The sequence below is a fragment of the Pituophis catenifer genome, unplaced genomic scaffold (genome assembly GCF_029215685.1).
Source record: "Pituophis catenifer annectens isolate HBS135680 unplaced genomic scaffold, rPitCat1.0.hap2 SCAF_1, whole genome shotgun sequence".
NCBI classification, from domain to species: Eukaryota; Metazoa; Chordata; class Lepidosauria; order Squamata; family Colubridae; genus Pituophis; species Pituophis catenifer.
Window position 1 is genome coordinate 3,660,365 of NW_027256881.1, and position 16,172 is coordinate 3,676,536.

Genomic DNA, 16,172 nt, shown 5'->3' on the forward strand with positions numbered 1-16,172 from the left:
AATAATAATTATTATTATTATTATTATTATTATTATTATTATTATTATTATTATTATTATTTCTATGGGCTCCTCCGTGGGTAGATGGTCGAGATGCTTCTCACCAATTGTTGCCAAATACTTGCTATGAAAACATTATAGAGGTTAAATTGGTGGGCTTCGAAATTGCAATTAAAACTCTGCATGGTTTTAGATGGAGACAGTGAATCCCCCCCCCCACCCAAGGGATGCATATCTATGTTTTTTTTATAGAAAGAACACAAGAAGGAAATTATATTTTGGTTTAGGCACTTGTGGGTAACTCTATATTATTATTTCTATAGAAGGATAGACAGTACCAGCTGTCCTCCATCATGTCACATGATGAGAGCATGATTGGAGGGGAGGGGCTATTTTTGGATCAGTGCAAAGGGAAGGTTAAAATCGAGAGAAACACACTTCAGGTTTCCAACCGAAAGTCATTTAAATCCAGTACTGTAACCCTTTTGAGAAAGAACAGAAAATATATTGCAGTAGCAGTCTTCTAATATTTGAAGGGCTGCCCCAAAGAAGAGGGGAGGGTTTCCACCTCTTCTCCAAAGCCCTTGAAGGCAGGACAAGAAGCAATGGATGGAAACTAATCAAGGAGAGAAGCAATTTAGAACTAAGGAGCAATTTCCTGATAGTGAGGATCAGAATCAGCTGGAAGGGACCTTGGAGGTCTTCTAGTCCAACCCCCTGCTCAAGCAGGAGACCCTACATACTATTTCAGACAGGTGACTGTCCAGTCTCTTCTTGAAAACCTCCAGTGATGAAGCCTCTACAATTTCTGGTGGCAAGCTGTTCCACTGGTTAATCATCTTCACTGTTAGAACAATTGCCACCATCTGGCTTCCCTTTTTGATTTTGCTTGTTGGAAGGTTGCAACAGGGGATCGCATGACCCCAGGACACTGCGACCGTCATAACTATGAGTCAGTTGCCGGCCTCCAAATTTTTTATCACATGACTACGGGAATGCTTCGATGGTCATGTTACTTTTTTCCAGTGCCGTCGTAACTTCAAAATGGTCACTAAACGAACTGCTGTAAGTCAAGGACTATGTGCACATACTTATTTATTTATTTATTTATTTTTAAATTTGTATACCGCCCTTCTCCCTGAGGCCTCAGGGCGGTGAACAGCCAAGTAAAAGCATAAACTACAAACATTAACATACAATTAAATACATCTACATATATAGATACATCTCTCTAGCACAAGAACCGTTATCGCTGATGTCCCTGTATAAATTTGACAGGGCCCACACAGAATATATTTATTTCTCAAATGCTCTGGGAAATTCTGAGGTGAATTTCCAGCTATTTATGACATCCGCCATCGATCAGAAATGGTGTAGGCAGTGTTTCCTGCTTGGGGGCGGGTGGGGTTGGACTAGATGACCTACAAGATCCCTTCCAACTCTTGTATTCTGTATTCTGTTCTGTAGATTATTCCTACCCCCCCTATATTTGCCAAATCAGAGAAGTTGAAAAAGGAACGGAGAAAAGATTTCCACCAACAGTTCTTTAAAAAAACAATAAAAAGAACAATGAAAAACATTCAATATTATAGATTTTAAAACAAACAAATAAATAAAAAGACTACATATACTAACTGCAACTAGAATTGTATTTGCGCAACAATGGAAAAATGATTGAGATCCCGTCGAGGGGAATGTAATTAAGAAAATATTAGAATGCGCAGAAATGGATAGACTAATGCAGACGTCAGCAACCTGCGGCTCTGGAGCCGCATGTGGCTCTTTCACCGCTCTGCTGCGGCTCCTTGTCACTCAAAATATGCACGACCGCCAATGGACGACACCCGCCGACCACGCGATTTAATGAGCTTTTCAACCCCTATGGATAAATCCAAGAAAAGAAAAGTTTCAGAAGAAAACAGAACGTTTAATTCAACTACATATGCTAGTTTTGTGGCTGCTCAAGAAACAGTCAGGCACGGGAAGGGTTTTGTGGCTCCCGGTGTTTTCTTTTCTGTGGGAAACGGGTCCAAATGGCTCTTTTGAGTGTTTAAGGTTGCCGACCCCTGGACTAACGCTTACTATTAAGGATAAAGAAGAAACTGAATATTTTTTTGATATGGGACATATTTTATCAATGGCTAGACAACAGAAGTTAGAAAGGAGGAAATATAAAAAGAAGAAATGTTAAAGTGGAGAGTTGTTAAAGAAGAAGTATTATTATATTATCAATATTATGGTGATGAATACAACAAAGATGTGTATTATGCCTATTATGCCCTCAAGACATTTATTGTTTCAACAAGCTGGGCTGGCTTACACATGGATTTTAATGGTTTGTTTAGTTTTTAATAATTTTGGGGCTAAATTATTTAATATGTTTTTAAACTGTTTTTTTTAAATTTTATGGATATATGTGTTTTATTGTTGGCTGTGCACCAGAAGGACGGTATAAAAATTTAAATAAATAAATGAATAAATTTAAACATAACTGTAGCCAGACCGCACAGTCTGATGAAAATTGATTATTATATAAATAAAACAAATAGAGCATAAAAAAAAAACAACAAACGGGGGGGGGGGGAAGGATAGGAATTTCGCCTCAGCGCGAGTCTAACTCTAGCGCATGCGCACCGCCTGCCTGACGGCGCGCGCGGTTGACCTCGCACCGGAAGTGAGGGCTGGCAAGAACACCTCGTTCTCCGACTGGAGGGGGGTGGGTGGGAAGAAGGGGGAGGGACGGACGAGTGACACGCCAGGGGGCGGGGCCGAGCTTTGAAAGAAGAGGAGGGGTCAGTTAATTGGCGACGTCACGTGATTCGGAATGGAGGTGGCGGCGGCGGCGCCGGCGGCAGCAGCTGAGGCGAACATCTTCCTCAGGAGTCGGCGGGGGCGGCGCTGCTGTTGCGGCGGCCGCGGCGGCTGCTAGTCCAGGGCGAACCGGCGGGCCGCGACGGCGGCAGCCGCCTGAGGCCAGCGACTGTTTGCGGGGCACGGGCGGCGGCGTCCGCCATGGACTGAGGAGACCGCGATGGGCAACAAGGAGTCGCGCATCGGCTTCCTCACCTACGACGAGGCCCTGCGGAGGGGTGAGTGGGGAGGGCGGGCCGCCGAGGAGGCGGGTATGCAAACGAGCGTTCGGAGCGCCCTGATTGGCTCCGGCGGCGGGCATGCTAATACAATATGCAAATGAGAGAGAGAGAGAGAGATATGGAGGGGCGCCGGGTTGGCAGGGAGCAGCGACCTCTCCGTGTGGGCGGGGCTAAGCAGGCAGGCCAAAAAGGGGAGGACCTTAGGGGAGTGGAGGGGGCTGCCTTCTCGCCCCCTGGGGATGGAGCACAGCTCTCATCATCCGTGGCCAACCTAGCTGGGGTCTTATTGGGGGCTTTCTAACCTTGGCAGACTGGCAGATGAGATGATGGGGAGGTGGAGATTTAACCTGGAGCCCATCAAGTGGGGAAGGTGGGGGGGGTTGGGTAGCAGAGGAGATGGAGAGGGGGCTGGGGGAGGGCAGCCGTGGGGAAGGACTTGGGGTGGGCCAAGGTAGCATTGCTGGAGAGGGAGAGAGAGGCTGCAGTGTTTGGCATCTCAGGATGTGGAATAGTGGGATGTATGGGGTGGACCTGTGGTCCTCGGTGGATGTTGGGGGGCACGGGGGTACCATCACTGTTGTGCAAGGGGGGACGTTGTGGATGGGTGTGGACAGGTTATCCTTGTTTGGTTGTGGTTGGAGCTGGTTAAAAGGTTGAATGTTTTCAATCATGGTTGTTCCAAAGGCAGCTGGACTTTCTTATTCGTTTTTCCCCCCCCTTTGAAAACGTTTCGCTTCTCATCCAAGAAGCTTCTTCAGTTCATTCTTCAGAAGCTTCTCGGATGAGAAGCGAGATGTTTTCAAGGGGGGAAAAAAATCCAGTTTGCCTTTTGGGATTTACAGAACGGTTAAGGACACACCTTAGGCATGTAACTTCAAAAGTTGTTTGTTGGAACCTGGCTGTAGGGGGACCAGGATTAAGGTTGCTATGATGGCTGGTGTGGCTGTTGGACCTGCCCTTCTTCAGGTTTTTATGGGGTGGGGGAGTGACTATAGATGTTGATTAGGTCTTGGAATGAAGCTTGCATGGCCAAGAAGAGACTATGATTGATGACCCCTTAGGGAACGGAGGGTTTATTGCTCAGATGAGTGCTGAGATAAAATACTTGTACAGATACTTGAAAGGGCTAGATATTCATATATATGTTAATTACTCCTATGCTTGGTGTATTGCAGAGTATAGGACAGATCTTGCTGTGATTACAGCCACTGCCGTATGGTAAGGTCCCTTGGAAGAAAATCTCTTTAATCTGGTATTTGCTGGTTTGTTTTATTGGTGGTTATTATTGGTTGCTTATTAACGGTGTTATTAGCTACCGTGTAGTGGAATATTGAGCGATCGCACCTAATAAAAAATACTTAAAAGCACACAAAACAACTTACGTGCCTTACAACAGGCCATTTATAAGAGCGGCATAATCTTAAGAATTAGCTGCTCAGTTTTCTTGTTTCCTTCTTTTCTTCCCCACTTGTTTTCCTTGTGTGTCATCTCCTTTTACGCCGCAAGCCAAGCCTGCGGGCACAGGCTGTCTCCTTTTGTTTATCTCTTAGCCCCTCTGGAAGCCGGTTTCCAGCCCTTGGGGGGATAGAAGTGCTTTCGATACATCCCTCAAAAAAACCGATGCTGTGATGATCTGTGTTAGGTTCCCGAGGCTCAAAGTGTGGCCGTGATAGCGGTCTGGAGGTCCTTGAGATGATAAATGGCACTTGAGCCTGCAGGAGTGCAAGCCATTACATTGCATTCATGGAGTTGGAAGGGATTTTGGAGGTCTTCTAGTCCAGAGTCTGGGTTTCAGAGCCTGGCTCAAAGGAAGAGAAATGTCCTTCCCCTCCAGCGGGTGCTTTTTTTAAAAAAAAAAAATGTTCAAGAGGTAACTTGAGGTTAGAATAGGGAGAATGGTGGATTTCATTCAGGGGCCCCATGTCAAATCATCCCAGTCGTGGAGACACGAGGAGTGGATCGACTCACAGCTGCCAATGAGAGGAAACACGCAGGCTCCCTCTTAGTCCAAGTGGGTAGCTGTTGTGTCACTCCGGGATGGCGTGTTCCAGCTTCACAGCCATAGCAGTTATTAAGCAGCTGGAGAGGAACAGGCTAATTCTGCTTTGGGGGGAAGCGGGAGGCTCTGGTGGGCATTGTATCAAAAGCAGAAGTCCAGCTTTGAACTTCCCCGATGGGGATGAAGTTCCTGGAAGCAGGGGGACTGGCAGGAAGGCGGGGTGAAGCAGATATGGTATGATAGGCCACCAGTTAGCAACAGATGTAGTGGGGGATATTGCTGAACAGAGATGGGGATAAATGTGTGTCTGTGTGTTAAGAAAAAAAGGAGTGTAGGAAGTTAGCACCCACCCCTCTTCTAGAAGAATGAAATATTCTAGGAAATATTAAAAAGGCAGAATATTATACCTCCCTGGATGAGAAATGGAGAAATGTGTTTTTTTAGGCAGGAAGCAGACTCACTCTTAATAGCCCCCACCCTCCTCAATAGCCCACAGCAGATGTCAGCACTTAAGAGATAAGGAGATAGCTAGGTCTATTCATAAGCAAATGCCTTCACCAAAGATCCAATAAAGAGAGGATTAGCCCTCTACCCATCTAGCAAGGAGAACTCATCACATGGCACCTGGGGAGATTGCATCACCCAGCAAGGCTCAACCAAGCCTGGGACTCAAAAGACAACCTACACAGTTACCCCTGCATGGCCCTATGGGAGTCTGACAACCAATCAGAATACAATCTCAAATTCAAATCCAAATAGAGGGTATAAATCAATCTCTCTCTCTCTCTCTCTCTCTCTCTCTCTCTCTCTCTCTCTCCTCCATGTGCCATTTTTGCCCAGGACCTCAAACCATGTGGTCCTATCCACCATTAAAAACCATCTTTCCAATCAGTCTCCATGTTTCCAGTGTCTTTCTCCCCACTTGGAACGGAACCCAGATGGACATTTCTCCCAACAGGAGTAAGTGAGAAAAGGATGTTGATGAGAGAGAGAGAGAGAATGGAGTGCTGGATCATGACTGGACAGAGGGTTTTCATCCTACCAGGATGCCCCTCTAACTGAATTCTGGAGTCATTGGGGAGAGTGACAAAGGCCCTCTGCAAATTGCTGTTGGGCTGCCCCCTTGCAGGCACGAAGGTCTGGAGCAGTTCGGCCTTGTGTTTTTATTTATCAAAACAACATTTTAAAAATCCATAGAATAAAAACCCATAAACACGTACCTGTACACTCCCCCCCCATGGCAAAAACAACACAAATCAGCCAGTTGATGGGCCTTGTGTCCATTTGGGGGGGGGGTCCCCTGACCCACTGAAAAAACCACATTTTTAGGGCCTTCCAGAAAAGCAACAGGGTGGAGAGCAACTTGAATCCCGCGGGGAATGATGTTCCATAGAGAAGGGGGCCACCACCAAGAAGGCCTTCTTTCGTGGTCCGGTGGCAATCTTTAATGGATGGGACCCCGTAACGTGCCCTGCCTTCCCACCTGATTTGCCCTTGTATCACCTCTTCTGTTAGAGCTGCCAGTCCGCTTGCAGGTACAACTCAAGGTGCTGGTGATCACCTTAAAAGGTGTTTCTGCCACGGAGCAACTAAGGTCAGCATGACGTATAACAGTAACAGAGTTGGAAAGGATCTTGGAGGTCATCTAGTCCAGCCCCCTGCTCACGCAGGAGACGTATACTAGGGATTCGAACCGCCGAACTGCCGACCTTCCTGATTGACAAGCTCAGCGTCTTAGCCGCGGAGCCACCAAGTGTCTTTCTGTTCTTAACAACAAGGTCATGGACCTGTTTGTGCCTTCAGATGGCACCTTGATCTTTCCTGGAAGACCTTGAAGGCATTGAAGAGCAACTAGCTTCAGACTTCTGAACTGAAGCATTCTTTGGCATTGGTCCATTCATCATCCGTCTTGGCTAGAACACACTTCTCTCTTTTATATCCTTTCTTTCTTTCGATTAAGCCTCTGTGGTGCTGGTGGTGGGCTTATGGGTATTAGATGAGCTGTGATGTTGGAGGCTGGCAGTGAACTCCGCTGCATTTTTGCTGCAAACCTTTTATCCACTGATTTATGCTGCCGGAGTGTGACCTGGGTGGAGTACGCATGACAGGCCTTAGCAAAGCTTTTCTTTCCACGTAAACATTCTAGGCCACTGGGTCCAATCCATTGGTGGTGCAGGTCTTCCAATTAAAGCATCACCCGTGGATGGCTGCCTAACCTCTCTGAATGTGAAGGGAAGCTGTCAACTCTCTGGGTCAGTTCACTGTCAAACTGCTCTTTTTAAAATATATATATATATATATATATATATATAAAATTCAATTGGAATCTGACTTTCTCTGACTTATTTTAGATTTGGTAACTTGCCTTCTGAAATTAAGGAAGTCCCGGGCAGCTTCTGTATAATATCCTTTGAGCGATTTGGAGAGAACTAACCTATCCCTTCTCAGCTTTCTCAAGGCTAAGTACAGTCAGGGCCTTCAATGTTTGTCTGTCTGTCTGTCTATATCTATATCTATGTCTGTCTGTCTGTCTGTCTGTCTGTCTGTCTATCCTGTTTCCCCGAAAATAAGACCCAACCGGATTTTTCAGGATGCTCGTAATATAAACCCTACCCCCAAAATAAGCCCCAGTTAAGACTGTCAGCCAGATGGGTGCATCTGTACTAAATATACTGTATTTCCCCCAAAATAAGACCTAATCAGAAAATAAGACGTAATGCGTCTTTTGGAGCAGAAATTAATATAAGACCCAGTCTTATTTTTGGGGAAACACGGTCTCCCTCTCTCTCTCTCTCTCTCTCTCTCTCTCTCTCTGTCTCTCTCTCTCTCTCTCATCTCTCTTTCTCTCTCTCTCATCTCTCTCATCTATCTATCATTGACTGACTGACTGACTAGCTAATAAGTAAGTAATATGCCAACCATCTTGCCTAGAAGCAACTCTAGGTGGCTTACGATCAATAAAAATCAAGATAAACAACGCGTATTACCGGTAGCACTAAAAGATGATTTAAAATTGACTGTGGGTTTTTTGTTGTTGTTGAACTAATCTTGTTTATTCTTGTTGGCCTTTGTCAAACCTACTGCAGTTTGTCTGAACCTTTCTTTACAGTTTAGTGCCAAGAACTGGACACAATATTTAAAATGATCTTTAACCCAAACTTGGAACCATTGCTTTCAATAATGTGACACCCTTTCTTTCTCTGGTGTCTGCATATCTTTTTGCAGCCATGTTGCTGACTCATACTCAATTTGTAGTCAGCTAATATTCCAAGATTGTTTCACAAGTATTATTGTCAAGTAGCTATCCTCTGTTTTTTAGCTTTGCCTTTGATATATATATATATATATATATATATATATATATATATATATATATATATATATATATAGGACATTATATATATATAGGACATTATATATATAGGACATTATATGTGTGTGTGTGTATTTATATATATATATATATATATAATAAAATTTATATTTCGCTGATAAAGAAATAATGGATTGGAGCTGAAAGGCAAAAAGGATACAGTATGCTCCCTCCCACGTGCTGGGGCAGACCAGGTGTCTCGATAGAAAAACACTTAATTTCTCCCCTGACTCAAGCTGATGGAGGGAGGAGAACTTGTGGCCCAGAGGTTAATAGAACTGCGTAACATGCAGGCAGCCCAAGTTCGGATTCAAGTAAGGGTATGGCTAGCTGATGAGAGCTAAATAGCTTGAAATAGATCTATACTAGTCTCCCTTTATTTCTTTATCAGCAAAATATAAATTTGGTATAAAGTCGTTTGTCGTGAATGCGACTGCTTGAGGGTCCCTGGATTGGAGCTGAAAGGCAAAAGGGATGCAGTATGCTCCCTCCCACATGCAGGTGCAGACCAGGTGTCTCAATAGAAAAACACTTTATATATATATATTTACGTAGGAAGAACCTGGCTAAAGAGAAATACACATAAAGACCTACGAAAAGAAAAGAAAACAAATACTCTACCTTTACAGGGAGGATACATGGGATGAAGGTGTGGCTAACTGATGAGGGCTTATAAGTCCGAAATAGATCTATCTTAGTCTCCTTAGTCTCCCAATGGGCAGCAGGGAACTTGCTGGCTGCTGGAAAAAAAGCCTAGAAACTAGTGGATTGGGATTTCACTGAACTAGGGCTGCATAAAAACTTGGTTTACGTAGGAAGAACCTGGCTAAAGAGAAATACATACATACATACATACATACATACATACATACATACATACATTTATATATATACACACACACACACACACACACATTAGATAGATAGATAGATAGATAGATAGATAGATAGATAGATAGATAGATAGATATAGATATAGATATAGATATAGATATAGATATAGATATATAGATATATAGATATATAGATATATAGATATGTGTGTGTGTGTCCTTTACCCAGATTTTCTGTTTTATATGCAGCCATACTGGCTTTTTCTGCCGTCTTGTCATTTTTTTAAAGTAACTGAAACCGTGCTTGTATGATGTGAGCTGCGTTCTTTTGCCTGTTGCTTTCTCTGGCATATCATAGCTGCTTGCTTCTGTATCTTTGCTGAAGCTGTCTGCCCTAGGACCTTGGGGGTCAGATGACAAGAAGCCACTGCCGTGTTAATCATTTCAGCTTACATTTGAATCTGTTCTGCCCCCTTTTCAAAATCACGATCGATTCTGGGAGTTGTCATCTCAGTTACGTCTGGAAGATGCCAGGTTTTGAGAATGCTAGACCAAGCAGGGAAGCGTGACAGTTCACTGAAATATAGTTTGCGATGGTTTTGAATCATTTTTGTGGTTGCTAATTGCTTCCAAGTTTTTCTTCCCAAGTATAAATACATGGCTGTGCCAAATTTGAGCAACATTCCTGAATGAATAGTTGTTGCAATTAAAAGTTTGGAGCTGAACTTCAGTTTAGACTTCCCTATGTTGAAATCCAGCCCGTTTCCATTATGAAACATATATCTTGTTTCTTTAAGAGGAACCAAGATGTCATAATGTTTATTGGCAGAAGGTTTACAGGCAAGACTACACGAGGAGGCGATTATTCAAAGAAAAGGAAGAGGAAGAAAAAAAAATACCAAAATGCTAATTTTCTCAGACTTGTAAATAGCTGGTCTCCTGGGGCAAGGGAGATCAATTTCTAGGCAACCAAACAGCAAAGCTTTTCAGATGTTGATGTTGTGCTTTTTGTGTGTGTGGATCACAAGTGTCCATCCAGTGTGTCTGAGATCAACTTACTCTTTGGATAGATTAGTCACTTTTGTCCTTTTATTTACAAACCAGATGTAGTTGTTTAAAACTGGGAATTAAGGTTTGGTCTACACCTGTAGACCAAGACACCTGTCTAGAAACCAGGAGACTGTAACTTCTAGTCCCACTTTAGGCATGAAAGACAGCTGGGTGACTTTGGGCCAATCATCAGGAGGCAGTGAGTTCTAGTCCCACCTTAAGCATGAAAGACAGCTGGGTGACTTTGGGCCAATCATCAGGAGGCAGTGAGTTCTAGTCCCACCTTAAGCATGAAAGACAGCTGGGTGACTTTGGGCCAATCATCAGGAAGCTGTGAATTCTAGTCCCACTTTAGGCATGAAAGACAGCTGGGTGACCATGGGCCAATCACCAGGAGGCAGTGAGTTCTAGTCCCACCTTAAGCATGAAAGACAGCTGAGTGACTGAGCCAATCACCAGGAGGCAGTGAGATCTAGTCCCACCTTAAGCATGAAAGACAGCTGAGTGACTGAGCCAATCACCAGGAGGCAGTGAGATCTAGTCCCACCTTAGGCATGAAAGACAACTGAGTGACTGGGCCAATCACCAGGAGGCTGTGAGTTCTAGTCCCACTTTAGGCATTGTTGTGGTCTGCCAGCAGCCTGTGGAGCTGGCAGCAGAGTCGGACAGTGAGGAGGCTGGGGAGGAACATGGGCCAGTCCTGGAGTCTGGGGAAGGCCCGGACGAGGGCTCTGCGTCGGAGGCAGAGATGGGGCCAGGGCCATCTGGGAGTGATGCGCGGACTCCGGAGCCCCCAGAGTCGGACAGCAGAGAGGCAGAGGAACAGGAGGAGCCTGTTCCTAGCACACACATGAGCAGAACTGCCAGAAGGCAAGAGCAGCTAAAGCAAAAGGGACAACTCGGGAGTAAGGCCAGGAGATGATTGGTCCCTCCCAGAAGGCTTAAAAGAGAAACAAAGGCACTTGGGCCTTTTGCAGGAAAGCAACGTTGCTAACTCTGTTTCCAGTCAGCATCTCTTCTTTGCTTCTTTGTGGGGCTTTGCCAAGTAAGGTCTTTGGCAGGGTGTCTAAAGAAGATAAAAGGTTGGTGATTATCCCGAAGGACTTCTTCCGAAGGACTTGTTTTGCAACTAATTGGGACTCAGCTGGGAATGAACGTAATTCTCAGATGTTACAATAAAATGGTTTTTGGGGGGACTCATTGTGTATCGTAATGACTCAGTCAGCCTAGGTCACAACAGGCATGAAAGTCAGTTGGGTGACTTTGGGCCAATCACCAGGACAGTGTAACTTCTAGTCCCACCTTAGGCATGAAAGATGGCTGGGTGACTTTGGGCCAATCGCAAGGAGGCTATGAGTTCTAATCCCACTTTAGGCATGAAAGACGGCTGGGTGACTTAGGCCAGTCCCTCTCTCTCCGCCCAACCCACCTCACAGGTTTGTTGTTGTGGGGAAAATAGGGAGGAAGAAAGCATAGAATGTGTGTTCGGCGCCTTGAGTATTTATAAAAATAAATAAATTAGGATTATGACTGGATATATATATATATACCTATCTGTTTGTCTGGTGATGTGTGTTTGTGCCAATGATTTCAAAGTGAATGGTGTCCACCCATTCAGGTTTTAGCTATTATAAGTATCCCTGTCCCCATTCATTCCTCAATTATGTGGGCTGGGATTGCAGCCTAACCCAACGGCTTTAATCATACTTTTCAAAGAGGCTTCTTCCCCCCCTTCTGAATTGTTGTTCTCAGAAAAGAGCAGTACGTTGCTTTTTACAGATGGGAGCCTGGGCGAAACGTGCTTGCTTAGCCAGTAAATCATTCTTTTGAGTACAAAAAGAAAACGGCCGCAGTGATGAAAACATTCACTTCTGTGCTCTGTAGGTGAGGAGCAGATGGCGGCAGGTCTACATTGCACCAAAATAAAACCTTTTTTGCGTAGCGTACACTAGTGGAAATCTCCTTCTAAAGGTTATTTTTTGTGGGGGGGAGCTTTCTCTTTTTAGAACAACCCTCTTACCAAAAATAAAATTGGAACGGCTCTTGGAAGAGACTTCCGGGGTGAGTTGTCAAAAGGGAAAATCTCAGCTGGTGAAAAATAAGCAGTCTTTCCTTTTAGCTCCTTTCGTTCATTTGTTCATTTTAGGACGGTCCTGCCTGATTATGCAACAAGGTTTTGTTCGTTTTTAACCATTCAGTCGTCTCCGACTCTTGGTGACTTTAGAGGCAAGTGCTGTCCATGCTTCCCCGTCCAACACAGCTTCTTTCAATCTTTGGGTGTTCAACTTTGCATCCGATTTGACATTTTATCAAGCCAGCATGTTCTTTGCTTCCCCCTTCATCACAACAAATATAAACAATTTTAGTCACTTATCACTTTCTCTTAAAATACAAGAAATGGTCACTTCTTCCCATAACCCAGAGGTGGGTTTCGGCAGGTTCTGACCAGTTCTGGAGAACCGGGAGCAGACATTTTGAGTAGTTCAGAGAAATGGTAGTAAAAATTCTGACTGGCCCCACCTCAGTCTATTCTCTGCCTCCCAAGTCCCAGCTGATCAGGAGGAAATGGGGATTTTGCAGTAACCTTCTCCTGGATTGGGGAGGGAATGGAGATTTTACAATATCCTTCCCCTGGAGTCGGGTGGGAATGGAGATTTTACAGTATCCTTCCCCTGCCTGCCAAGCCAAGCCACGCCTGCCAAGCCAAGCCACGCCTGCCAAGCCACACCCGCCAAGCCACACCCACAGAACCGGTAGTAAAAAATTTTGAAACCCACCACCACCATAACCCATCTCTTATATATAAAAGGTAAAGGTAAAAGGTTTCCTTAAAGCCTCATTTAGTCCTGCTTGGCAAAATCCATTAAGAGCTTCCTGAGATAACAACATACTATTATGTTATTTTAACCTTGGTCAAACACATCAACTTTATATTCCTTCCTTTAAGATAATGTTAACATCCAAAGATCTTGATTTCTTTTCATTTTTTTCCTTTGTCACATCTCTCAAAATTCTTCAAAGCTTATGTAGGAAGTTAGCACCCACCCCTGTCCTAGAAGAATGTATTTTAGGAAATATTAAAAAGACAGAATATTATATTTTCCTGGAAGAGAAATGGAAAAACATGTTTTTTAAGGCAGGAAGCAGACTCACTCTTAATAGCCCCCACCCACCATAATAGCCCACAGCAAAATCAGTACTTAAGTGATAAAGAGATGGCTAGGTCTATTCATAAACAAATACCCTCAGCCAAATTCAATCAAAGGTAGGATTAGCCCTCAGCCATAATAGGAATTGCCCAAACCCCTCTTCATTACATCATCACCCAGCAAGATTCAACCAAGCATGGGATTCGACAACCTACAAAGTTACCCCTGCATGGCCCCATGGGAGTCGGACAACCAATCAAAACACATTTCTTTCACAGGAACAGGAAGCAAGTTCAAAACCCAAGAGAGGGTATAAATCTCTCTGTCTCTCTCTCACCCATGTGCTCGAATGCCCAGGACCTCAAACCATGTGATCCTGTCCACCATTAAACCATCTTTCCAATCAGCCTCCCTCTTTCCATGGTGTCTTTCTCCCAACTTGGAACTGAACCCAGATGGACATTTCTTCCAACACTTACAAAAGTCTCTTTTATAAACCCAATATAGGAAAGTTATCCAGGTCACTCTTTAGATTTGTTTTTTTCGTATGTCACATTTAATTATTTAATTATTGTATAATTATTAAATTTAATAATTTAATTATTAATACACCAGCCTGTTTTATTTGTGGATCCAGTGTAGCACCTTATTCCATACCATTCTTATTGTTTATGATTTATAAATCCAGTTTCAGATCAGCCTCCTTTTTGCCTGGCGAGACTTGTCCCTCTTATATAACATCTTCATATATAGGCAGGCACTCTTAAAATTAACTTCCAGCCCCCTTGTTCAAAAATATCCTTCCCTACATCCAATGTTAAGATATTTTGCTCCAATGGCTATTAATAAATTTAAATATTCTTCTCCTTTAATTGTAAACTTCAGTTCCTTTTGGTTCCGTCTAGTGTGCAACCTTCAAATTCCCATCCTATCATTTTTTTTTAAAGAATTGAAAACACAGGCATTTTCTCATGAAAAGGATTCTTATACAGGTAGTCCTTGACTTATGGCCATTTGTTGCTTTGAACTTACGATCACCTAGGACCGGGATGGCGAACCTATGGCACGCGTGCCAGAAGTGGCACGCAGAGTCCTCTCTGCTGGCGCATGCACCGTCTCCCCAGGTCAGATCTCCGTGGCGTTTCTTTCGTGAGCTTCTGTTTCCCTGCAAACGACAAAACAGAAGCTCACAAAAGAAAAAGATCTTACCTCTTGCTGCGCTGCTGGTGTTGGGATGCCCTGCCTCCCACCGGCCAGCTGGTCTTCGGGTCTCTGCTGTGCATGCGCTCATGTAGTTTGGGCATGCGTGCACGCAGTTTGGGCACTCAGTGGATAAAAGGTTTGCCGTCACAGACCTAGGACAACTGACTTATGGTAAGATACTTGGCTCTATAAAGACTCTGTCACCTTTGAGTCAAGCTTGAGATTTCATGAAAATTTGTTTTCTTGGCATAAAATTCCTTTGTTTATTGTTTTGACTTTGCAGTTTTATCTTAACAGCCCGGGATTTTCTGTGGGTCTCTCATTAAAGTACTTAGCAGGTCTGACCCTGTGTAGTGATTTAAGATCTATCAAACTTGGCTAGATGCTGCTACACTGCAGGCCACCAGGAACCAAAGTCCCATTGAATTGAGACTTAATTCTTGGGCTAGGTGATAACAACACTTAGATCAGGGGTGTCAAACTTGATTTCATTGAGGGCCGCATCAGGTTGTTTTTGACCTCAGGGGGCCAGGGTGGGCGTGGCCAGCTCGAAGTCACTAGTGTAGGGGGCGCCTGTGGTGGCCTGAGCACTCTGCCAGTGAAAACGGCCTCCCGAGCTCTGTTTTCAGCCGCGACGGCCTCCTGCAACCCTCTGCCAGCGAAAACGGCGCTTGGGAGGGCCACGTGCTCCGTTTTCACTGATACTGGTCCTTCGCTATTTCCAGGTCAGCCCTGTGGGCCAGATGTAGCCACCCCGTAGACCAAATCCGGCCCCTGAGCCTTGAATTTGACTCCCCTGAGTTAGATGGACCACAAACAAACAATTCTCTTTATGGTTCTTTTTGGACGGAAGTATTCCACAGGACTCTATTCTGGTTTCTTGTTTGTATCAACAATTTGGATGACGGGTTTATGGAGATGACACAACACTTTGGATGATGTGAGCTTGCAGATGACGCATAACTAGGAGGGGCAACTAATACTTCACATGAAAGTGATTCAAAAAAATCTAGAGCAATCTTAAGCATGGATTGAAAAGTATATGATAGAGTTTGAGAAATGCTGTAAACTTCTGAATCGGGCGGGGTAGAAAAAAAACTTAAGGCATGGATGTAAGATGGAGAGAGGACCTGGCTTGATGGAGATCTGGTGTCCTTGGCAATCGCAAGTGAAACATAAGCTAGAAGTAGCACACAGTTCAGTTGCTAAAAAGGCCAAGGCCATTTTTGGGTGCATTAACAGGAACACAAAGTCCAGGCCACGAAAAGTAATTGTTCCCCAATAAAGGAGAATATTTGTAGCTCAGGGTTAAAATGAGGGGGTCCCTGGTATTTTCTGAGCTTGGTGGGGGTGGGGGTTTGGCAGACGTTTCATGACCCAGTTAGTGTTCTGCCCCAGCTACGGACCCCAAAGAACGCAGCACACGCAAAGTCCGTACAAATTAGTTTACTAATTTAAATCAGCCTTTTCTGA

The 16,172-nt window shown here is 44.2% G+C and overlaps 1 protein-coding gene across 1 annotated transcript in view; it reads left to right on the top strand.

Annotated features, from left to right (window-relative positions):
• The first annotated feature begins 2,819 nt into the window (after window positions 1–2,819).
• The window catches only part of USP32 (ubiquitin specific peptidase 32), a 223,798-nt gene continuing 210,445 nt past the window's right edge, over window positions 2,820–16,172 (top strand). The window contains exon 1 of the mRNA XM_070932007.1: window positions 2,820–3,089. Within this exon, the coding sequence (XP_070788108.1) occupies window positions 3,032–3,089 (58 nt within the window). The 5' untranslated portion in view covers window positions 2,820–3,031. The remainder of the gene's footprint in view (window positions 3,090–16,172) is intronic.